At 41.1% G+C, this 24,124-nt stretch overlaps 1 protein-coding gene across 3 annotated transcripts; it reads right to left on the bottom strand.

The window, feature by feature from the left end:
* Positions 1–364: 364 nt before the first annotated feature.
* On the bottom strand, positions 365–24,002 carry dennd5a (DENN/MADD domain containing 5A). Of its 3 annotated transcripts, XM_037247395.1 has the most exons (24): positions 23,755–24,002; positions 16,895–16,966; positions 15,981–16,090; positions 15,242–15,917; positions 11,935–12,122; positions 10,769–11,080; positions 9,773–9,988; positions 9,443–9,677; positions 8,974–9,124; positions 8,798–8,891; positions 8,528–8,632; positions 7,436–7,567; positions 7,159–7,311; positions 6,949–7,036; positions 6,789–6,876; positions 4,818–4,946; positions 3,818–3,939; positions 3,595–3,740; positions 3,229–3,347; positions 2,964–3,145; positions 2,775–2,857; positions 2,405–2,528; positions 2,150–2,318; positions 365–1,745 (listed from the first exon to the last, which is right to left on the bottom strand). In XM_037247395.1, the coding sequence occupies exons 1-24, from the start codon at positions 23,852–23,854 to the stop codon at positions 1,562–1,564; spliced, it is 3,978 nt and encodes a 1,325-aa protein (XP_037103290.1). In that variant the 5' UTR covers positions 23,855–24,002; the 3' UTR covers positions 365–1,561. The 3 variants fall into 3 exon arrangements, with proteins under 3 accessions (XP_037103290.1, XP_037103288.1, XP_037103289.1); XM_037247393.1 differs by lacking the exon at positions 8,528–8,632; XM_037247394.1 differs by lacking the exons at positions 8,528–8,632; positions 16,895–16,966 and having other exon boundaries at positions 1,562–1,745; positions 23,755–24,001.
* Positions 24,003–24,124: the final 122 nt, after the last annotated feature.

The raw sequence follows: 24,124 nt of genomic DNA, 5'->3' as shown, positions 1-24,124 counted from the left end.
TAAAGATAAACAGCCATTTGACATGGCGCGAACGAGTTTGTTTACATATTCTGTCGAGAAAGACTTCGCGTCGACCATTATTAAAAGAAAAACACTCATCGAGAAATGTATGAATGGGGGCTTTAGTGAAAAAAAAATTGGATCTTCCATATTAATTCGATCTTATATATACAAACAAACCACGTATGAGCCTGGATTTGTGCATACTTACTGACTTTATCATCCTAACAGCAATCACGTTGGTATTTTATTTTATTGACGACTACATTGAGTTAAAAATAACGGGCAATTACTGTATTTTGTTCCGAACTCTATTTAAATATGCATGGAAAAGCAAACTCATAATTTGCACATTTCACCCAGATGACATTACAGATGCTTTTATTCTTGATATATTTTACACTGTACATGGCCTCTCACTTAATAAACACTACATTACACAGCTATTTCTTAAATGTACAATGTTTTTTTGGGAACCAAAAATATATATCTTGCAAGATGCTCATGTATAAGTCATACAGAGAGGAGTTCATTCCAGACACTGTTGGCACAGAAAAAGGAGTCCTTCAATTATCAAATCTCTTTACTCTATACACACGTTTAAATGAGAGGTGACCTCAGGCGACCCTGACACAGGCTTTGTTAGGGGGGCACATTTTCTGCTGTGGAAATTGCATAGCAAGAAACCATGACAAGAAAATCAGGTGTAGGGCAAAAAATGCATTTTTTGCTCCAGTTATGAATGGCTGCAGAGGAGTAGCAGGCGATCAAGGATATTTTCTTCCAAGTTGCTGACAGGGATTGGATGACTGTTGAAGATGGGCTGATTGGAGCTATTTATAAAGGCTGTCATTGTGCAGAAAATTGGGAATCGGGACCAAACGTCTCTTGTTGAATTGAAGCACAAACCAATAACGCACTGACGTTCTGGTGTCTTCCGTTAGGGATAGAGTCTCTATTTCATGCATGGAGCATCCCTTTTCTGCACAAAGGTACGAAGGTATTTCACATAAAAAAAGGTCTGCATACATTTCCCAAGAAAAGGCTGCAATTGAAGTGGCCTTTATCTTCTTTTGTAGGTTCCACAGTTCAACTTCCCAGTCTTCATCATATACATACTTATAAAGCATACCTCTACATTTGCTTTAAGCTCTGTATTATGACATTGGAATCAGAGTGGACAACAGAGCAAGCAACTTGAGTGATTTTACAAAATAACACTGTTTCTCTCTGATAAAATATATTAACAGTTTTGAATCCCGCATCCCCTTTAAATACAGCTATAGTCAGTCAGCAGTTCACTCCAACAATGAAAATATTAAAACTTTTCATAAAACGTAGCACAAGGTCATTTGCCAATAATATGGAAAACATGGTTCATAAAAGAAAATGTTTAAAATATGACCACATTTTGCAGATAAAAACACAGATTTCAAAAGGCTCATTGCACTTAATACATATATGGCATATGTAACAGTATCTGAACACTGAAGCCAAAGTAGTCGCCTCGTTAAGCGTCGTCCTGCATCGGTACAACCAGAGCGTAAGCTGGTTTGGTTTCTTAAATGCCGACACCTTTAATGAGCGAGGCCTCCAGGGTGATGTTGAACTCCTGCAGAGTTTGAAGGACTCGAATCAGAGAGTTGACCAGCGAGCGATCTTTGATCAGCGCAGTGTCCTCGTACATCTGCACCGTGACTGGGCAGTCTGCGAGAAGCGCAATCCAGTGATGTAGCAAATGGTCCCTGAGAGACAAACACAAGGAGCAGATCGAACACCTTTACCATGTATATTAAAAGGTAAAAGTACATTTTAAACAATGACAGCAGGAAATGTTGTTTAATCAAGACCATCTCTTGATGTTGGCTTCTAGACTGGTGACAAGATTCTTTTGTTCTTTTTTTGGTTTACACATGGAGATCAAATGCCATCGTTACAGCATCCATTGAGCAATGCTCTTTTTTTTTTTTAGTAACACGTGACATCTTGAACATGATTAATTAGGAAATATAAAATGCAAAGTAACATTTGTATTGGTTCATGTTCAAAGTGAGGGTTTAATGTAATCTTCTCTAAGGAAGTTAACATATGTCATTGAATTTTTTTTGGGGGGGGGGATGTTTACCACAAATAAACGTTTCCTGCCTACCTTGCACCCAAACAAATGAGCATCTGGAACTTTCCATCCTTGCCAATGTTTCTCGACGTGTTGTTGATGGCGCGCATGAAGCGGCAGAAGTGGCGCACGCGGCTTTGCCAGTTCTCATCCGGATTCACCTCACGTTGCTCAGCGCTTTCAAAGTACACTTGTGCCTTTTCTGTTTGATTCGCACCAAGATTCAAAATAATAGGTCAAATACACAGTTGAACAAATATGTTATTTAGAGGAAAAGGTGGCTCTTACCCAAGAAGTCCCAGATGAAAACATTTTTAAAGAGTCGAGGTGATTTAAAACCATGCTGGAAAGCCTGCTCCAGAGCCCAGACGAGACCAAACTCCCCACAGAGGAGAAGCGTCAAACTGCCTCTCTGTAAATAGCAGAAACAACAGATATGATTTCAATTTCCCGCCAAGTCAATGTTAACAAGAGCATTGCATTTAAAAAAAGAACTGTGTGGGATTCAAAACAGCGATATTATTTAAACTTTAATATGTTTTTAACAGTCTGAAAGAGACCACGGAGCAGCTTGAGAATCCCAAAGAGGGTGCTGCTTCTCAAGGCGAGTGATGAATAATGGAAGGACATGAGGCTTGTCTAGACGACTGTCTCCCACCTCCTTTTCGGGTTTGTGGAAGTGCTTCACAATGCCGTTGATGGCTTCTCCCACTCCCTCCTGGATCTGACCTGTGTTTAGCTCTGCCAGAAGAGAAAGATGATAGGGCTGATGAGTGAAGTCACACGGAGGGAAAAATATGACCTGATTGTTTGAGGTTTGGCAAAGTTGTGTGGAGCTGTTTCTTACTTGGCTTGCTATTTGGTGAGATGGTCACAAATCTCCTCATCATCCCCGGCGACTGCTGCATTGGCGGCGTCCGACACAACCTTTCGTCATTCTCCGTGCTGGGCGTCATCAGCTCCCCGACGAGGATCCTCTCCAGGCTGCCATCGTCCACGCCCTTGCCCAGCCACCGGCCGCACGGAAACCTGTGCGGCAAGCGCGATTGTTTACCTCGGACTTTTGGTCAAAGCAATGTTAAGGCAAATTTTCCTTGACAAGCTGAGCTTACTTGTACGTGTGACCTGTGATCTCATTCCGGACCAAAACACATTCCACCAACCACTTTGCGTAGAGACCCGTGTTATCATGACCCATCTGCACTGTGGTCAGCTTCCCCAGGTTCTGGCACTGGAAGAGAAGAAATATGCTCTCTTCAAACTTTGGGTCAACACATGAGGTGAATAGTCAAACAATGTATTCAAGTATGACTTCAGTTTCTTTAGAATAATATGACCCAAGTTAGTGCATAAAGGTATTACAGTAAATGTAAAAACGGAGGGAAATGTAACAGTTACTACCAACCTACCAATTCAAGAGTTGGAAATTTATTTTCAAGAATTGGTGTCAGCATATAAAACTTAAATCCGAGACAAACCTCAAATGTGATTTCCTGAGTGTTCCTGGGGACCTGCAGGACGCCCGTTTCGGCCAGTTCACCTGACACGCACACCCAAGGATTGGCTGTAAACATGGAGCCACCCAGCTTCTTACTGGGAACCACCACCACGTGATAGGGAATCACTGGGAAGCAAAGGGGACAAATGTCAGTAATTTCAAGCTGAACCAAAACCAAACCAGAGTTTATAAGGCGAACTCACTGATAGTGGTGAAGACATTGGTGAAACAGAAGTAGTCCACTGCGTTGAATGACAGGAGATGGTAGAGAAACTGCTCTTTCTCATCATCACAGCGCAGGAAGGCGTATCGCTTGTATAGTTTTCTAAATTAAGGTGGGTTGGGTAAAAAAATATTCAGAGATGGGCATGAATTGTAAAATCACAAAAAAAGGTGGAAAGGTTTACACTCGACCAGGTTATAGACGACTTTCAACTTGCCCGTCTGACTCCCACTAATTACAACAATAATTTCTGTAATGGTCAATTACATTTTTAATGATCTTTTTTTTCATTTGTGTATGTGCTTACTTGTCAAAATAAGACATATTGCTCTTTACATGAAGCCGGTCTGTGGCGCAAAAAAAGGTTTCACCTCATTCAAGCAGCATAAGGCCGCACAAACGTAAATCAACCTAGTGATGGCTCGTGACGCAAAACACTCCCAAGTCGGGGACCTTCTGAGTCAAGGATAAAATCGGACCTCCCTGTAAATTGCCTATCGAGAAGCAAACTTTAATTTTGGAAATTGCTGGTTTATTGCTGTTATTTCCCATTGAATATTTCCAAATTTAAACTTTTCTGGAATGTTGCAACCTCTAATATCACATGTACAGTTTATCCCATTTGATTTACCAAAGTTTACTCAGAGCAAATTGGTAGAAAACAAAACCCCACTGTTGCCTAGAAAGTACAAAAGTGACATGAGGTCAGAAAGGCAGACAGATAGCCACCTGACCTAGTTCACTACCCGCCATATCTATTATGAAGTGATGTGGATGTGAATTATTTATGCAATGGTAGACTACAGTGTGTTGTTTTGCAGTTTCAGAGAGTTAATTCATTATATATGAATGGATCACATCTTGGTTTCTTGGGAGTAAGACTTTTTTTTTTTTTTACAAACATGAAGTAGGATCTGCTCTTTCAATGCCAGAGAAAGACTGCACTGGGCAGGCAGCCCTTGGTGTTTTGTTCCCCTCACTTTGTTAGCTCGAGATCGGACAGCAGCTGCTTCAGATGTCTGGAGAGCAGCTTCTTCTCCATGGAGAGACGAACCCAAGCTCTGGCCTTGCCCACATCAGTCTTGATCTCACTTATATTTTGAATGTGTCTGTGGGGGAGGAAAAACCCGTCATGTTACAAAATCCTTGTAGAAAAGGAGATATTGATTAAGATGATATTAATCTCATATCTATTATCAACATTAAACAAATACAGTAAATTAAAACATATTTGCGATCCAGCATTCGCTAAATTCTTCATTTTCTTTTAGGGCATTAATGCAATCTTTGCTAAGGAATGATGTTGAAGTGACTTGGCAGAGCTTCAATAAGACAAATGTGGTGCTTTGCCACCATCTTGGTGCCAAGGAGATATGGTGTTAGTTGAGGAATTTCATTGAGAAAAAGGTGTGACTTTGGTACCATCTTGGTGCCAAGGAAGTATGTTTTACTCAATTGACTTGCACAAAAGTAGTGTTTTGATACCATCATGTGGAAAGTTGTGAGTTGAGGATTATTATTATTATTACATGATGGTATTATAGTATTGGTGCAAAAGATTTACGTTGAAGTGAATCGGGCTACTTCATTTGGACAAACGTGTTGCTCAGTGGTTTTTTTTTTTTGGCTCCAAGACACTTCAAGTTTCATCTAAATACAAGTGGTGCTTTGCATTTTGTGGGGGCATCACTTAATTAATTTTTTTGCAATTTGTGGCAGGGTTCATTTCCTAAACCCTGCGATTAACATAATACTGCATACTACACTCAAGGCATGAAGATTCATTGAATACTCGATGAAGCACATTCAGTGTATTTACATTAGCGACCTAAGGAGACATGCTATGGATGAGGATTTTAGCTTTCATTAAATTCCTTTCTAGTTTTTGAAGTCTGTTGTGACTAAAAACGTTTCCTCTGCAATGGAACTGTATCAGTCGACATTTGTTTGTGTCATTGCTGCAAGCCACTATCATGACTGGAATGTCCAGACAGATTCTCTTCCACTCCACCTGTGCCATAAGCGTGTCTGCTCTCCTCTGCCTTCGACAGCTCCCCCACCCTTCCCCATGTCTCCACCCTTCACATCCAGTGAGTAACCCACTTTCTCTGCACGGCATCTCCATGGCGACGGAAGTAACATTTATATATCAGTCAAATATTACAGTGACCTACTGCCTGGTAATAAGACTAGGCATATTTACTTAAACATTATCTATCAATCTGCTGTGCATAAATATCAACTCCATGTTATGATAAAGGGAAGAATTATTAAAATGTGCTAAAGGATTAATGATTGTTTTGGTATTGTCAACACTGACTTTAGGGTGTAGGGGGTGTGTGTGAACTGACTTAACCCGGCGGGCGTGTGTGTTAATTAGGCTGGAAGTAATGTTATGTACCAATACACACGCACACACACTTCTTGGTGCAACACAAATGCAGATGCCTCCTGGTGACAATTCTGCAGCCAAAGTATGAGTATCATCACACTTGCAAACACATACATGTATAGACACAACAAACAGAAACAAATTCACCTGTTAAGTTTCTAATTTCATAGCATCAAATTTAAGGAGTTAAAACACACACATCGTTTGTGACTTAACCACTTCCACATTGAAAAAGAGTTGAAATGCAATTTGGATGACCCATTGTTTTTGTTATAATTTTATCTTTGTTTGTATTTAATGAAGAAAATGCACTGCATTATATAAAAACGATATAAAATGAAAAAAAAAAAAAAAACAAGTTTTCATTAAGTGTAAAGTGAAGTAGCATTGTTTGTGTGTCTTTCAGGGACACGGCTTAATGAGTGACGTCAGGAACTTGGCCGGTTAGTCTGCATCAAGGTACAACTGGACTGTATTTCAAACTTTGCAGAGATCAAGTCAGATTCTGTTTAATTAAAAAATGAACCCTATTGTTCTTTACTAAAGTCTTCTTCCTCACCTCATATCCTGGATCAGGGACACCTTCAGGGGGGGCATGGCAGATCCACCACCATCTGATTTCCGTCTTTCGGTGTCGTGAATAAAACCTGGGATAAAAACATCCATGTTATGTTTGTATGTCTTCTTTGTTTTCGCGTATATATCAAGATTGTCTCTACCTGGAGGTCCCAAACCAGCTGGGGTTGCACTTTTCTTTTCTTTGCTTTCCTGGTAATGGAGCAAATGCGACCAGAGAGCAGACTTACCCTGAAATAGAAAACAGGAGAGAGGGAAATGGTATCAAATATTCTGCTTTCAACACCTGCAGGGACCGAATTGAGTGCTGTGCCGAGCAGCCTGGTAAATACGAAATATGTCGTTTGCCTGACCTGTTTAACCTGCAGCCCGTGGCTCCAGATCCTCTCCAACAAGTCACACAGACTGGCAATCAGAGTGTTCTCTTCCACACCAGTGATGCTGACCTCAACATGACCCAACTCCACTGCCTCTCGACCCATCTTCTCAACAAGCATGCGTTTGGTCTGCATTTAAAAGCACGTATTAAGACCGATGGCGGGAGGGTATTTTTTATTTATTTATTTTTACTTGAGAATTTATTTTTTGCTACAATGGCAATCAGAAGAGTAAACAGTGACATGAGCAAACCTTGATCCGGCACTCTTTTAGTAACCCCTCGACAAACTTCCAGTTGGTCTGAGCGATGACAGAAGGTGACAGGTTGGACAGTTTGGGCTGTCTGATGGTGGTGCCCAAGTTCCGTGCTTCTTGGATGTATTTCTGTTGAAAAATAAGACTACTTTCAACAACTAAAAATGAAACTGTCTGAGTCACCTTTAAATTACACGATCTGTCATTACACACAACAAAGAGCTGTCATCACACCTTCAAACATTAACAAGAAAATGGGGGAAAAAAATGCTACCCTTTAGGGAGGGGGGAAAAACACAGTCTAAATTATTGTAGTATACACAAGGACGATCACAATACTCAGTAAGCTGCAATAATGTTGGTTGTTTTTGCAGATAATGAAAGAAAATGTGCCTGTGAGTATTGTTATATTGTCTCTGCATCATCAATGTTACTTTTGTTAGCCCATCAATGGCATTTTGCACAGTGCATTAGCATTAAGCTATCAGATTTTTGTCAGACAAGGTTGGGTGGTGCTTGGTTAAATACACATGTAATTTTCTTTGTTCAGTTTTGTGATAAAAGAAAACTTTGCCTCCGTTTTGAGTATCTGACTAACCGTTGCTTTTAAGTCAGGATTCTGTAGACATGTAACAAGAACATTTGTAAACCCAAACTAAATGTTTGAATCAGGTCACATTGTTACAAACTGTTAACTATCTTGTCATATTTAATGTATAAAAGAGGAGAAATCAGATGTACATCCAAATGTCATTTTCTATTGGGATACAAATTCATTGTTTCAATATAGTATACCTCTTAAGTAGTGTTATCCAAAACTGAGGATTATTATCCTTCACAAAAAAAGGACCACATTGGATGTTGTACCTATTGAGGTGGCCGTTGAAAAAATTCTTGTCATCATTCTATCTGGACAATCCACATTCATAAGACTACAAATTGCTTTGTAAGGATTGCACTGGTGCCAATTAATGGGATGTGAAAAAAGAAAATCATCACTTGAAATACTTTTGGGGAGATGGGGGGAAAAATAACATGAGCAGCTCATGTGGTCCGAGCATGAAGGCCTCAGCAAAGGCCAGCACATACCACATCCACAGACACCGACTTTAGACAGGGCTTGAAGGACTGCAAGTGCCAGTAGTGGTCAAGAAACAGCAGGAGCTGCAGCTCCGGAAACAAACACTCGACATGCTGAGTGTGCAAGCATGAGTGCAAACAAAGAGAAAAAGACATGGTGACTAAAGAGACTATGAAAAGACAGAACAAAAATATGAAGAAGCCAAAGTAAAAGAATCATGCAGAGAGAATGCAAAGCTGAAGCCGTAGGTGCGCAGAACACACAAGCGGAACACTAACCTCTCTCTGGTCGTTATCTAAATAAAGGTGTTCGGCGTGCTGCTTCTGGCGGTCCCGCCGCCTCCACTGGGCAGGAGCGCTTCTCTTAGCCCACCTGGAACATAAAACATGGAATAAATGGCAAGCGAAGAGGAGGGAAGCATCGGTTGAACATGCGGGTGATGCAAAGCAGTCACTTGTTGCTGGTGGGCCCAGAGGAGAGCACATCAGACTGCAGTCGCGGGAAGAATCCTTGCTCGTAACGGCCTTGGCCGATCTTCATGTCCAGGAGGTGGGGATGTAGGGCTGTGTGGTCGATCTTCATCACTCTCCTTTCAATGGCCTTCTCTGTGAGGAAAAAAATCAGCTCATCATTTCCTCTAAATAAGGTGGCAAAACATTGGAAACGTTCCACGACAATTTATGGGATTTCATAGTAGTATCTGGGAGAAAATTGGGAATTTACCTAATTGAAGGTTGTCCCTTGATTGAATGATTATATTAATAATTGATTATTTTGTTATCAATTAGTTATGATTAATCAATTCATCAAAACAGACCAAACAAAATGTCTGTATTTATCAACCTCAATTGCCAATTTGGAATATTTGTTAAATGCCCTAACTCAACCACTTGTGCAAACTTTCCAGCCCCGTTCAAACTTACCCGCCTCTTCAATGTTTGTACACTTCTGGTACATAGAGGTGCGCAGGGTGGGTGTGCGGACGTTCAGCATGCGGACCTTATCGACACGCGTGTCAAACACCCTCAGTGTGTGCTCCTTCTCCTCGTCATCATGGCAGAGGATCTTGCTGTCGATGAAGGAGGCAAACATCTGCGTCTCCAGGAAACGAGACAGAAAAGGTAGGTAGGGCTCCGGCTGGTCGGACAGGAAGGAGGCCTACAAAAACAGGAGCACAAACGATGCACCGCGATAAAGCAGGAGTTCACTATACAATTATTGTCGTTGAAGAAAAAAAATCTGCAACAGCTCACCTTATCAAAGTTCTGCATCTGGTCTCGATTGGTGAACCAGGACTCCTTATCTTGGCTCGGCTGGATAACAAACACCTCGTAGTCAGCAAACATCTGCGTGAAGCGGTTGGCAAAGACCTCGCGCACGTGGATGTTGAGCTGGTGCATCTTGAGCTCCTCTTCATCACAATGAAATCGTGCGTCTTTATTGCCGCCAGTGTCCTCTCTCACCTCGAGCTGATGTGCACACATGCATTTGTGAGAAGCAGATCAACTGCAGTGAAATTCTCAAAAACAATTAAAAGATGTAAACACAGCAGAGCACTCAGCACTAAGTACTTGAGCTTCAGTGAAGATATGACTGTCTATTGAAAATGAGCTGACAAAGCTGCCTGGGTTATCCTTTACGCCACAAAAGAGCCTTCTATTTATCTTTATATGAATGATTTCAAACAAAAGATGATTAATATGGACAAAGATCCAAATATAAGCATTACGCAGAATTTTGGGGGGAAAAACATTGTGGTCCATTCACCTAATACATAACATCCTAAATATATATTTTTTTGCACCTGGCATTTCCACGGACACCTGTTTTATTACAAATAAATACAATACAACAAGTAACACTTAATGATTGCATTGGAAACTCTTCCATGAAGGTAACGCTTCATCAGAAGTTTAATATGTAACATGAAGTGTGTAAAGGGCACCCTCTTGTGCTTAGCCACGGTTACTGCAGTCCGTTTATTTAGTAACTCACCTATACCAGTATTGCAGATACTAAATTCATATTAAACGTGAAAAACATCTTCACTAGTCTAGGTATGTTCTGAACAGAGCATAGTTATGACGAATTTGACATTCTAGTATGATAGAAATGACCTATTATTATTTAAGGACTTTACATTATTTCTTTTAGATACAATAGCTTGAATGTCATTAAATATAAATAAATATAATAAACCATACTAATGTGATCGCTTTGCTTTAGCACTTCAAAAGATAATGTCCAACCTTTTCCAAACTGACGCCGGTCCGCTTGACCAGAGCCTGTAGTCTGGCGATGGTCACGTTCTCCCTCAGCAGGTAGGAGTTGAGAGGCGACGCCAGGTTACCGTTGCGTTTGTCGGAGACCGCGTCGGCCGATCTCAAGCCTTTCTGTTTCACCTGGGTGTCAGTTGAGTGGATGTTTCCCTCCGGCGTCAGGCCAAAAGACATGAGCACCTCGGAAATCTCTTGTATGAACTCGAGCTTGTTGGGAAACTGTGGCAACTCTTCCGGAAGTTCTATAAAATGGTTGTCGATGTCCACAAAACATAGGTTGGCCTGCAGAGACACAGGATGCAAAAGAGAGATGCTGATCACAGGTACAGAAATGTCAGTCACTATCTGAATCCAAGTGAAAATATAGTCGTTCCTTCATGTGGCATAAAACAAGTAGGACAATAGATTGGGGAAACAATGCTAAGAGCAATAGCTGACCTTGAAAATACCCCGGTTGACTGAGAGCACTTTGCATGTTTTAAAGCAAAAGCCCAAGGGATAAATAAACATCTGGAGGAATTTTTCAAGAGCTCAACAGGCAGGAATGTGAAGGATGAAACTTTCATACCACTGCTTGTAAAGCAAAGAGCCTATAATGTGATGTTACAATGTAACTTGCACATTGACTGTGCAGTTTATTAATAAACACTTTAGGGGCGGGAAGTTTTGAAATTAATTTAAATCAGCGGTAGGACACCATTTTTTTTTTAGGGTTTGCTTTCTGATTTGATTTTACTAGCAGAGCAAAAGTACTGCTATCAATCTACAGTAGAGACGCAAAATAAAAAAATGGCACCGCAGTTCTTTTTCCACAAAAGAAAAATAAACAGTTTTTGCACAGACAGGTCAAGCAAGCAACACTGCATTTTTAACACTGTGCTGAGATGACGTGTGGGACAAAATCTCCTATCACGTCCATTGAGTTAGTCACACAACTAAAGTCAAGGATATGCATGAGGACAGCTGGAACAAGTGGACACAATCAGAGTGGACGCTGATGCGGTCATGTTATGTCACACATGATTATGAGATATGCAGTCATGGGTTATGCAAAGCTGATCCAAGCTGGCTTTGTATGGTTCTGACCACCAGAGTGACACGGGCATACAGCAATGGGGTGTGGTGTGAGGCTGTACCTCCTGTGGCAGCTCTAGTTTGGTGCGGTCATCCTGTCCGTTAGAATGCAGGCCCATGAGATATGGAACGGGGGCGTCGAGGAAGTGGAGGAGAGAAGCGGGCAGAATGGGAACATACACGTGTTGCCACTGGAAGGGGAACATTAAGGCTGTGATGCTCTCTGCAACTGTCATCAGCCTTTGGTAATCTGTTTGACGCAGAAAAAAAAAAACAGAAGAGTGAGAAACAATTTGTCATTTGTGTCACTAGAATGGCAACCCGAGTGACAATCGTCCTTCATCAAATGTTCATGAATGTCTTCTTGGTAGAAGCAGTTTTATTGATTAACATGAGGGGGAAAAAAAAAAACTAAGGTCAGATGCTGAATTAGTTTTCTCCAGGGCTAGTGTCCTTGGGAGTTCCCGGTCTCTGAAGTGTGACAGCCAAATTCAGCTGACCCTCTAAGCTCATAACAAATTCCCTTTTCGTGACTTCACACATCAGCACTGCTTTATATTCATGGTTTCACTCCAGTGAAGTGGTCCACATATAAATCCGTGTGCGCTCCCGCTCATTGACATTCCTGCTCTGTCCCGTTGACAGCTACTCCGCAGCGCTGCTTTTCCTCTTATGGTACCAGACTTTGTACCCTTCCTTCATTTGGTCATGTGCTGGCAGTACACAAGACAGGACTGCTACTTCAAAACCAGATTCTACTCTCGGGAGGGAGACTAGAATACTAATATGACCCCCCCTTCTCTTTTGACAAGGCCTCAATGACAAGAACCATCTCACCTCCCGTGCTAAATGCGCTAAGTGTTATTTGCAAGACGCAAACTCATCGGCCACACAATTGCGCAATCCAATACAATCATGCTCAGTTTTGACTAACCTACTAGAGATTCTATCAAGTCACAAGGCAGGGGCGAAATCGTAGAATCAACTCTCGGTATGACACGGCGCAGTTCTACCAACGCATGTCCTTTTAGGCGCAACTTCCCCCGTACATTTTTTTTTCTTGATGTGTCAACCTGGAAATTTTACGAGTGGGTATTCTTTCAGGGTTGTCCCGATTAAATTGTGGGGACAACCCATACAGTTACATCATAAAATGATGTATGTAAAACTGAGAAAACCTTTATCAAAAAAAAACAAAACATTGAATCATATGTCATTTAAGTTTGTCAGAAGCTGTGGTGTCAAATCGGGTTTCGCTGTGTCGCGGGGGCTTTTATGTCTGTCACTCATTCGCATCGTGTAATTTTCTAGCCCAATTGACATTTAAGCACCATTGCAAAATTCCTGCCTGAAAAGACAAAAAATATCCAATTTAGTGCCGGTTTGAGAAGCTTTAAGCCATCAACCCGCGTCAATACAACAGTAAAATGAAATCTACAGTAAACAGAACAGAAACACTTTTTGCCAGCTTCTTGCGCTGCTGCCCCAAAGTCGATTGAAATTGCTTAAAACTAAACTGTAAAGCCAAAGTTGTCAAATGCTGATGGCATCACATCTGTACCTGATACGAAATAGAAAAAGAAAATGTATAGTACTTTTGGGACACTCTGTATTGATTTCTCCCAGCGCTTCCCCATCACTCTCTTTTTGGCTAAAACAAAAAAAGCAGAAATAAGCAATAATGTGACAACTGCAACACAGCACAATGCCTGACGCATGACCGACAAAGGACAATGCACCCGAAGTAATTGAGTAAACGGATCACGAGAAAGATGCTGACCACAACATTTTAACCAGTTATGAATCCTAATATCCTTGTTTTGTTGTAATCATCCATCTCATCAGCGTGTATGTACAGTACGTTGATGCGCAGCGCTTCCCTCCGTGGAGTACTGCCAGTCGACATATACTGCGGCTCTCTCATGGGAGAGAGGGCATGATGTCACCTCAAACCAATGATAATCATCCTCCATCCTGGCTATCCTCCCTGTCTACAGGTTGCCTAGCAACACCACGGCTTGCCCCTTTAACGCTTCTCATCCAGCTCACGGGGTTTTATAAAACGTTTGCCCTCCTCTTACTATTGTAATGGATCTAAACACCACTGCACATCGAGCACAGACTCTGTAAAGGCCTTCTTTGCTCAGCAAGTCATTAATTTACTCTCGCAGGAGGAAACTACCCACCGACAAGGTTTATGGGATAAAATAATTGCTAAAACGTATTTTAAGCACACACATGCAGTGTCATCACGTAACCTCAGACTAAAAAGGCCCATGGTATTATACAAGCTCAAACTGCATTACTTGAATGGACACTTAGTATATTACGTAACCAGAACCCACAATAGTACCAACATGTATATCATAGATTTGCAAGCGCCTCAGGTCTTTCTTTTTGACAGTAAAATTTTACATCACTTCATATAAAAAAAAAATAAAAAAATACAACCACACTGTCAATCATTACCTCTCACAGTGTCAATGAAACTCAAAGACTACCACCATTATGCTTTAGAAATTGTTGATAATTGGCTTAATAACACTCAATAGGCCATTTAAATGGCTTTAAACTTTCTTAACAATACTTGGTTTTTTTGGGTTCAGCTTACTTTTTTTCAGATATTCTGTTAACCTGCAGTTACTGTTGGCTGGTAATAGCAATAAAAAAAAAAATCATCTTAGCCGTAAAAAGTGTGAAAAACAAGGCTGCAAAAAAGGTTAAAACAAAATCACAGTTAATATGATGTTTTCTTCAAATTAAAATGGTAAGTACTGTAAAAAAAATAATCTTCGCAGCTGCTCCATTCAGAGACTCTGTCAGTTAGGTATTCAATTAACAGTGTTTATTATTGTGGTTCTCGTTGGCAGTGGCGCAAAGTTTTATCATCTGAATGAAACTAAACTATATTTTATGCAAAGCTACGCTAATACAGTGGTGCCTTGAGATATGTGCGACCAGACTTGCAGGTTCGCAGGATACAAGATGTCGCTAGGTTGTTTTGGTTGGGTTTTTTTTGCATTGAATTGCGGGCCAAAATTTGCGATAAGGGCACACATTACAAACATTTTCTTGCTTTGGGGGAAGACAGTCCAGAACAGATTAAATACATTTCCCTTTGATTCAATGGGGAGAGATGATTTACGATACAACCGTTTAGACTTGAGTAACTGGCGAAATAATTCAACTCAAATCTCAAGGCACAACGGAATCATAAAGTACTAAATCTCTGATACAGCTCTATGTGATCTCATCTGATTATATCAAAGTGCCTAGTGCGGCTGTTGAGTGCATCGGACATTAGTCACACGTGACGTTACGCTGGAAGAAAGCCTGAGAGAGTGCACATACAGCCGCTGTATTACTTACGCTGTGAGTAGAGCAGAATCTGCATCTCGAGCAGGGCGCAGGTGAACAACTGAAGAACGTTCTCCACCCCCAACAGGTCAAACACTTCGCCAATGGCAAAGTCAAAAAGCGGCAGTTCAGATGTGCTCGGCCTCTGGCACACCACAGGACCGTAGACACCTGAGAACTTTAGGGATCGCCCGGAAGGTGGCAGGGGTACCTCATAGAGGATGTTGAAGACGTAGCTCTCCAGAGGGAGAGGTGGGGGATGGGGAGCGCTGACGGCTTGGTAAAGTTGCTGCAGCACCTTCTGGCACGCTTGGGCAAAAGCCATGGGCGTTATCAAGCAAATGCACTTTGACACGAAGAGCGTGTCTCGACTGATGTCATACGAATTGAAACGTTGCAGGCGAGAGATGGCCGGTGCGGCGTGAAGGATGGGCCGAGGGTGGAGACGTTGCTCCTCGGGTCCACGAGGGGAGGTTGGGGTATGCAAGATGTCGTACTGCTCTGCGTTGTGCATGTGGTAAAGCGTCTGCATGGCGCTGCAGATTTGCTTACTGGTCACCTCCTCGAAGAAGGTTAGAGCAAAGCCGTACGTCCGAGAGCCGTCTTCCCTGGTGATGATGAACGAGTGGAAGTGCGGCTCCCGGGAATCCACCTGCGTCCTGAAGGCCAGACCTTTTGGCATACAGAGCTGCAAGAGGACAGAGAAATCTATAAAACCCACGAGAAGCTTTTGGCTGATTTGTGATCTTACCATGCCAACTGCATCCTGGTCAAACGGATTCCACTCAACATTGTCCGGGTAATGTGCAAGAACTTTGGATTTAAAGGTTCTCCGTAGGGGACTCTGCTCAAAATTCTCACCTGAAAAAGCAAGCCGGAAAAAACAGGAAGTGAGAATAAAAAGGAGAGAAAGACTCTGCACTAAATAATAGGCAGAGGTGCACAGGAAGTGGTTGATCAGTAGCAGGCGCAACTGTGGAGGGGAGAGAGTCAGTCAGCAAATTGGCCTACAGAGGAAGAATGTATTGCATCATATAAAGCTGCCATCCGCATTCTCCGCTTTCCAAAAAAAAAAAAAAGCCAGATAGGTCCACCCGATGATGTTCACCGGGTAAAATCGACAAATGAATGCTTCCCGGCAGCTTTAATGGCAATACATAGAAACACACAAAACACTCCGTCAAGAAAAGCTCAAATTGAGTTTGATTTGAACCTAGAATGAAGCAAAAGTGATGCACACACCAAGGCAGTACTGAAACGTTCATTCAGAGTTGGAGGGGGAGAGTAAACATTGACCAGGCAATACCAGCGCAGGCAGCACTGGATTCACCAGTGAGTGAGCGCAATGAGTGCAGTGAGTGCGCGAGCCCGCACAGGAAACAAGAGCAGTGATTTTCAAACATAAGCTCATTGTTCAGCCGCCGCTTAGGGACGTGAGGAAGGAAGGACAAGCCAGGAGAAGAAAACGGAACTCAAGGGTGTGCGGGAAAAAAAAAAAAAAAAGGGCAAATCCCCCAAACCTTTGAAAATAACATACCAAAATGGGGAAAAAAAATTAAGAAAAGAAACAAAAGGGGTCTAACGAAGTAACCGGGTTACAGGTCGAGGGGTTAAAGCTTAGCAAAGGTTAAAATGGGGAAGGAGTGTGTGTGGTGGGAGGGTTACCTTCATTTGCCCCTGCCAAATTTCCTCTGGCCCCATCTCTGAATTTAGTAGCTTCTATATACTGGCATAAAGCTACACAGCAAATAAAACAAAAATATCATTACAAGCCTGGTGGCGAAAATGGAGGACATCACTTCTCACAGACGTGAGCTTTTCATTTTTCGGGTGGTGACAACCTGGTAATGTTTTTATTTCAATTCGTGCACATATACATTATATGATAATATACTACCTTTTTTTAATTTCCGATATGACATGTGGCCATCGGTGTGTGACAGCTTAGTATTTGCATTTTTTTTTTTGTTGCATATATTTTTCTGGTGGGTGGCCATGACTCACCAATTGACAGCAGCGTTGCAAAATTGACGCCTGACAAGCCCTTTCTTCTGTCCGAGACAGCGCCGGTTTGAGAAGCTACATACTTCAATTTAAACTATCCATAGCATATTTAGAGAAACCCCTGATGAAAACAGCAGACATTCAGGCAAAACCCCAAAAAATATTTCCATTGGATTGCAATGGAACAAAAGCTTGATTCAGTGGATGCTTTGAGAAATGATAATGTCAGGTTATTCAAAAGCTTCAAGCATAACATTATGATAATCAATAACCAAAAATTGATTTCGTGGATAAGGACTTTTGGACACCCTGTATGCATTTGTTTCATACTCTTGGGTTTTTCTGTGGACCACGAGATTGAATTCCCTGAATAAGGACGGTCGAACGCATTGCACACGTATTTGTTGAGAAATGATGTAACATTGGCAAGCCTATTTTAGTCACTGTGACCTCAAGCTAAAACATGTCAAGGTGGAGAGAACTGTCACGAATATGGGCATCCAGTCAAGGCTTTGACTTTCGTGAATGGATCTTGTATAACCAGCCCTGGAGCAGTTGGACCTGAGTGAGGTTATCTGAACAGAAAAATAAAAACAAGTCTCACTGGAGCGAGTCAAAGCTTTTCGCCCCTCCATGCACAAGATTTGCTGTTTCAGATGAAACCATTGGGATTTCCGCAAAAGTTGCTTATGCAAATACATTTTTATAAAACTCCAACTTCCTACATTCACCACTGCACATTTATAGCAGCAATTGGTTCTCTTATCCCTAAAGAACCAAACAACCCTGATGAACAGTGCAATAAATGTTCACTGATCACCAAAACAGCCATTTTTCTTTTCAATTCTACCTTTATTCGTCGATTTAGGATTAGGGCGGAATTTGACCCATTGGGATTTAGGTGTATTGATTTGAATTATAAATTATATAAGATTTATAAAAACCAATGTCAATGCAAACTATTTTGAATTTAGGAAATTAATCAACTACACTTAATGTTTTTGTCTTAATTTGTTGCATGCTGAAACTGGATTTGAAATACACACACACTTTGGCCAATGCAGTATTGACGCATTCTGGACTCATAATCCACCCGCATTCCAATCACCAATGACACAAGAGCACAAGGGGATGACCACTCTGTGGAGTTAACCCTTGTGATTGGATTTATTCCTTCTTTTCTAATCCTAAATGGACAGAAATCTTGCAGTTATTCTGACCACTAGGTGACACCGCATAGAGAAGTGTGTGTGGGATTACGCCCACTGTCTAATCTTCTTTCAATGCTGCAGTGCAAGAGATGTTGAGCGGAAAGAGGAAGGAGTGAGTGGATACTCGCGATTGATTCATTATACTAACTCTTAACCTTAACTCTTTAGGATTAAGAGAATTAATCTGTTGGGTTTTTTTTCACCTCTACATTGGCCACATGGACCAAACATTCAAATTTGCCATTATATAATGAAAATCTGTTCTCACAGCCTCAGTGTATGCTACACACTGTAAAAACAAAATTAGGAAGTAATCAAAGCACACACTGACAGAAATTTATAGTTGCACTATAAAAAAAAAATCACATTCATAAGCAAACACAAAGCAGGTGGATATGAGCAAATAGTGATGTTCACAAACTTCCCTCTGACAAGGTGCTTGTTGAAACATGACACACACTGTCGCCGAGCTTCTGTTTTCATTTATTCATATCAAGACTGCACAGGTGTCACCTGTCTGAAACTCTCGGTTTCCGTTTACTGTGTACTTATTTCCACAATGTTATGCAAAAATACAAACTCAAGTAGATTTGATTACAGACCACAAAATCAACCAGCGGTTTGGTGTTGAGTAATCTGGCAGGTGCACATTATGTCAATAATATGAGGTTGGAATTGAGTCGTTGTCGCGACTCACCCTGGGGTCAGAGTTCGCAACAATCCTCACGACATTAACATTTGTATATAAATATATTGATGACAATGGCAGGATGTACTGGTAGCAGTGGGAGTAAAGCATCACCATGTTCTCAGTTTCACACCATCCATAATCCAGGAACCACCCACTCTTTGAATAAGTGCACCCTCATGATGTGGCATCCTCCAACATTTGCGACTTGAGCAGTGTATTCAATCAAGACTTCTTTCTGCCCACATTCATCTGCCTGGAGTACACATTTTTTTGTATTAGAAGGAATACTAATAATATTTCAAATTCTGTCCATTGCTAGCACAATGGAGAACAGCTCCAAAACAGCTCACCAAATTCGACAGCTAATCACCACCCCAAAACAAAAACATACTAACAAGTTTTATTAAAGCACATTCACTCGACATAAGAGATTAGCATGGTTGCTTTTGTTCAAAATGTCTTTGTGACTAGAAAAACTGTTTGCAACTATTAAGTGTCAATGTCTTTTGACGTTTTGCGACTTTGAACAAAACCTAAGGGGGGAAAAAAATCTTCATGATCGGGCTGTAATAAGAAACGATAAATGCACATTGAGAAAAGGTGTCCAATCACTGCCTGCCCTTTACTCAACACTTCCTATAAATCTTCCCCACAAGCATGTACGAAACAAACTATGTGACATGAATTCTAAACTATACAGCACTCAGTGGATTTTTAGGTATTAAAAAAAAAGAAATATGAAATCCCATGTTTGCTTTCTAGTCCTCTGCTCATTTGTTTGCTGAGGAGGACTGGGCGGGGAGGTTTGTCTGTGAAATTCTAAAGGTTATTTAGCATTTGAATGAGCAGTGCCTGCGTTTGAACACACTTATGTCCCTGAGCGCCCCATTTTTCAGTGTTCAGCCTGTGAGCCAGCAGGGTGATACATATGCTAATCAAGGTCATCGTGCGCCAGAAAGAACACTCTGGTCACTTCTTTTTGTTTTACTGTATGTTAAATCCATGTACTGTGCACATGTGAAAAAATACACACCATTGTTCAAAGGCTAGGTTTATGTGATATAAAAACGAGAATTCCCCCCCTAAAAAAACTGGAATAATGTAGTTGCACAAGTGTGCACACCCTCTTACACCTGGAGAAGTGGCTGTGAATTAAGAATTCAGAATTAACTGATCAGCCCGGGGGGCTCTTGAGGTTAAGCTGTTTGGAAGATTAATTGAATCAAATCATTATTTAATCAATCACATTCAATCTTATGCAAATAGGAGACAGCACACATCTGCCACTACGTCAAGTGCCTCCAGCACGCCGTTCTGCACATAAATGTTTTTTTCTTCCATAATAGCGTTTTCAAGATCGAGAGAAACCAAAATCGAATTAATGATTAAAATTTCAATTCATTTTCATAGTAAAAATGTTAACCTTGGTCTCATTAGTCCGTAACAAAATCTCCCTAACACATTCGAGAAAATGTGTTTTACTACCAACTGTGCCTTGTTCCCGTACATGAGAAAAGAAAAAACTCTGTGGTATTTTAAAACTTTCACTTTGAGAACTGTTTTGAAATGTAAATCAAATGCATCAAATGTGATGCTCTAACCCAGCTGAGTACCTGTGGGAGGTTTCGGTTAGATAGCAGTGTACAACTAACAGGAATTTCCACACCATTTCCTCCCTTCGACTCAAAGTGAAAGAATTGACAAGCGTAAGCCACCTGTTTTTGGCATGCAGTAAGTAGGGCAATGTAAGTGATGAGAATCCCGGATCGCACTCTTATGTGTGCATAACATAGTTCACCAGCAAAACCTTATTTGTATTTTAAAATCAAATCTGCAGCCAGGTATACCCCTCTTTCTATTTTCTCAAATCAGCCTTCCTGTCTCTCCATATAAAGAATCTGGAGTTGATATTTGTTGCCCTCAAGCACAGCTACATAATGAAAACACAAATGGCAATCACACGCCAGCATTTCAACAGACTGCAAATGCAAGCTCGGCACTCTGAAATGCACCCGCTGCGTGTTCAAAAGGCCTCGCAAGAGGACAATGGTTGGTCTCAGGTAATACAGGTTTCAATGCAGATGAGACCAGAGTAGCTAGAAAGAGTTCTTTTATTTTTATTTTACATGAATTCAAAGAGGAAACTCATTGTAGAAGTGGCAACAGGAAGTGTGTCTATTGAGGATGGTGTGAGTCTTTGAAAACCAACTGTTTGGGGTTAAGCGATAGTGCTTCGGAAGAAACACTTTCACCAAGACTTTGAACTCCGACGCACTGACTCAACACGCCGTTCGCGGTCTTATTGGACTCGTTGGAGTGGCGGAGATAACAAGACTGAATATTTCTCAATTGTTGACTCTCGGTATAGAGTCCATGGTCATAATTTAAATTTAAAAAAAAAAGCATCCTGTACAGATCGATTTAAATGAAGGTAACTTTGACACATTTCCTTATTTAATGAGATATGCACCTACGTCTCTTGTACATTATTCAGATGATATTTAATGGGCCCATACCTTTGCTGTAGTTTAGATTTACCGCAGACATTTGTGGTGTTTATGTACACTACATCATCGATCGGCACACACAGTGGTGTGTTCGATCGACATGCAGTGGCGCCTAACTCAAAACAGTGGACATCAAATAATCTCTTTTGAAATGAAGAGAATAAAATCCGATCAATATCCTCATCACCCCCCCCCCCTCACAGAAATGTAATGGGGTCTATAGTAAGTAAAAAAAACACATACACTAATAACAATTAAATAAAGATAATTGTGTTAATAACGATGGGCAATAAGCTTAATTGAAGCACTTGGCTTCTTTTTTGAAAAATGGTTCACTATCACAGCCCAACTCCTGCTGGTTTTGAAGTTTGCTAGCACCGTCTAGCCAAATAACTTTTTTCTTTTTAATTACAACTCAAGACATTGACTGAGCGATACCCCGTTATGCTGAGGAACTCGTAAGTTGGCTCATTTGTAAGTCAAAATACTGCTGTACTGAAATGACATCTAATGTGCTCTTACTAAAAAAGGATTGCCAGCCTGTCACACTGGAAGTTCTGATTCAACGCAGATATTTATCCAAATTTGAAAGAAGCCTCACTTTGATCGCAAGATAGTGAGGTCCATGCTTTTTCCTCTAACGCCGACATATCCAAATTTTATCAAATGGGATGAAAACAATAGAACTGTGTCACTTGAACTACGTTGCATGAATCCACCCTGAAAGGTCTTCAAGACAAATTACGGTAATATCACCTCTTCTCACTAAGCAGCATTAATTCGATGAGAAGGCCATGAATCATTACTCAAGCCCAATTAGGTACACCAGAATTGACAGCACGGTTTGCAGGGAATCAAATAGGAGTTTCTTGTTTATGGTAAACTTTGTGCTGTCCTGTGGCATGTTCAACTTAGTAAAATTGCCTACAACAACATCACATTATGTAGTACGTTATCGGCATCAAACCTACAGTTGCAAAATTAGGCTGCACGCCTTCTCAATGTGTCATGGGTCCAAGCGTTAATGATGAGAGTCAGCCAAACACCTTTTAATGGCCAAGGAAAGATGAACAGTCCTTACTCCTTTATTAACTTCCACACGTTGACAACATTGAAGTGGAGCTTGGCTGCTTTTCTGCCGTGCCTCAGCTTTATGCTTACTACTTCGAAGCAGTAACAAAAAATACAACTATTAAATAGAACTCAGCTCATGAATAATGGGAGCCAAAGTGTTGCGTTTACATTTTTCTACTTCTACGTATCTTAACTGTAATTGAATATTCGTATGCTGGATAAGTAGACATTTTTTTCGTAATACGTACAACATACTTGCGCATGATGCTTTGTACTTTGGCCAACCCCTTATCAGGTGGAACTGCTGCTATTAAAATAAACTGACCAGATCATTGACACAAACACAAAGAAAAAATGTCATCACCTTTTGGGCTAATAGAGGAATTGACTCATGAAGTTTACAAGGTTGAAATCAGTTTTCCATGTTGCTCATCGAAAAAAAACATTCAGAGAAAACCCCATGCGTGGTGAATGATGCTAGAAATAGATGTATTATTAAAAAGACTGATGTTATTATATCCACTATCCAGGATTACTGTGTTCTGGAAAAGACGGAGCGTGTGCTTAAAAGCACGGGGCCAGTGTTTCTGAATGATTACACACTTAATAATGGGAAGAACATCCATGTGTTTGCTTATTGTTTTCATCTGATGAAGACAATGTCATCTTCTTCTCAATTTCATATTACAGACTAAATATTATGTAACGGTGTGTATATAACGGATTCGAATGGTTTTGACATAAAGACATTTTGACGCTTTGAAATGGAAATGTACATAACAAGTCCGTAATCCCTCGCTCTGTGCCGAGCATTGCAAACAAACAAGGCAGGAAAAGGACCAGAGCCAGGCCTAGCTTTAACATGAACAACACATACGCTACATTACACACGCTGGGTTCGAGGAGGGGAAAATATTAAAGAGTGATCAAATTTGTCTTACAACGCTCTGGGCTGACCGAGTAGTATTCTTTGACTTTCCTTCTGAGATCCAGGCAGCATCGGCCCAAAGAAAATGTCCTCGATGCTAATGTGCTTACCGGAGAGTTCGTCTGGTTCCAGCCCGCTTTCGGTGTCCAGTCCGCAGATCACGAAATAATCTGCGAACCGACGGGAGACGGGGCTGATCCCGGTGGTCATTTTGAGACTGGTCCGGTGGCTCCCTAATCCTCGCGACAGGGAGCATATTAGGTGCAAGCGGAGAAGTGATTTGAGTCTGCCATCACAGATGCCTTGTATGCAACCTGGTACGCACAGCTCGACTCGATAGAAGCCAGAAAATCACAACCTTCACCTAATCACTCATTTAGCCCAGCACCTTTCCGGTTAGTGCCCTTCACAATAAAACTACTATTTCTTATGCGAGACGGGTTTTGTTGTCACATGATGAAGTAGGCGGCACGGTGGCAC

This window comes from Syngnathus acus, chromosome 3 (assembly GCF_901709675.1).
Source record: "Syngnathus acus chromosome 3, fSynAcu1.2, whole genome shotgun sequence".
NCBI lineage: Eukaryota > Metazoa > Chordata > Actinopteri > Syngnathiformes > Syngnathidae > Syngnathus > Syngnathus acus.
The sequence above is the reverse complement of the archived record's forward strand: the minus strand, read 5'-3'. Positions and strand labels throughout refer to the sequence as shown.

Excerpts from the sequence above, each read along its gene's own strand:
- dennd5a (XM_037247395.1), bottom strand. The coding sequence starts at position 23,854 with ATGACCACCGGGATCAGCCCCGTCTCCCGTCGGTTCGCAGATTATTTC. Across the intron at positions 15,918-15,980 it reads ACCAGGATGCAGTTGGCATG|CTCTGTATGCCAAAAGGTCT; the intron begins GTAAGATCACAA and ends GTCCTCTTGCAG. Across the intron at positions 6,877-6,948 it reads AGCTGGTTTGGGACCTCCAG|GTTTTATTCACGACACCGAA; the intron begins GTAGAGACAATC and ends TTTTTATCCCAG.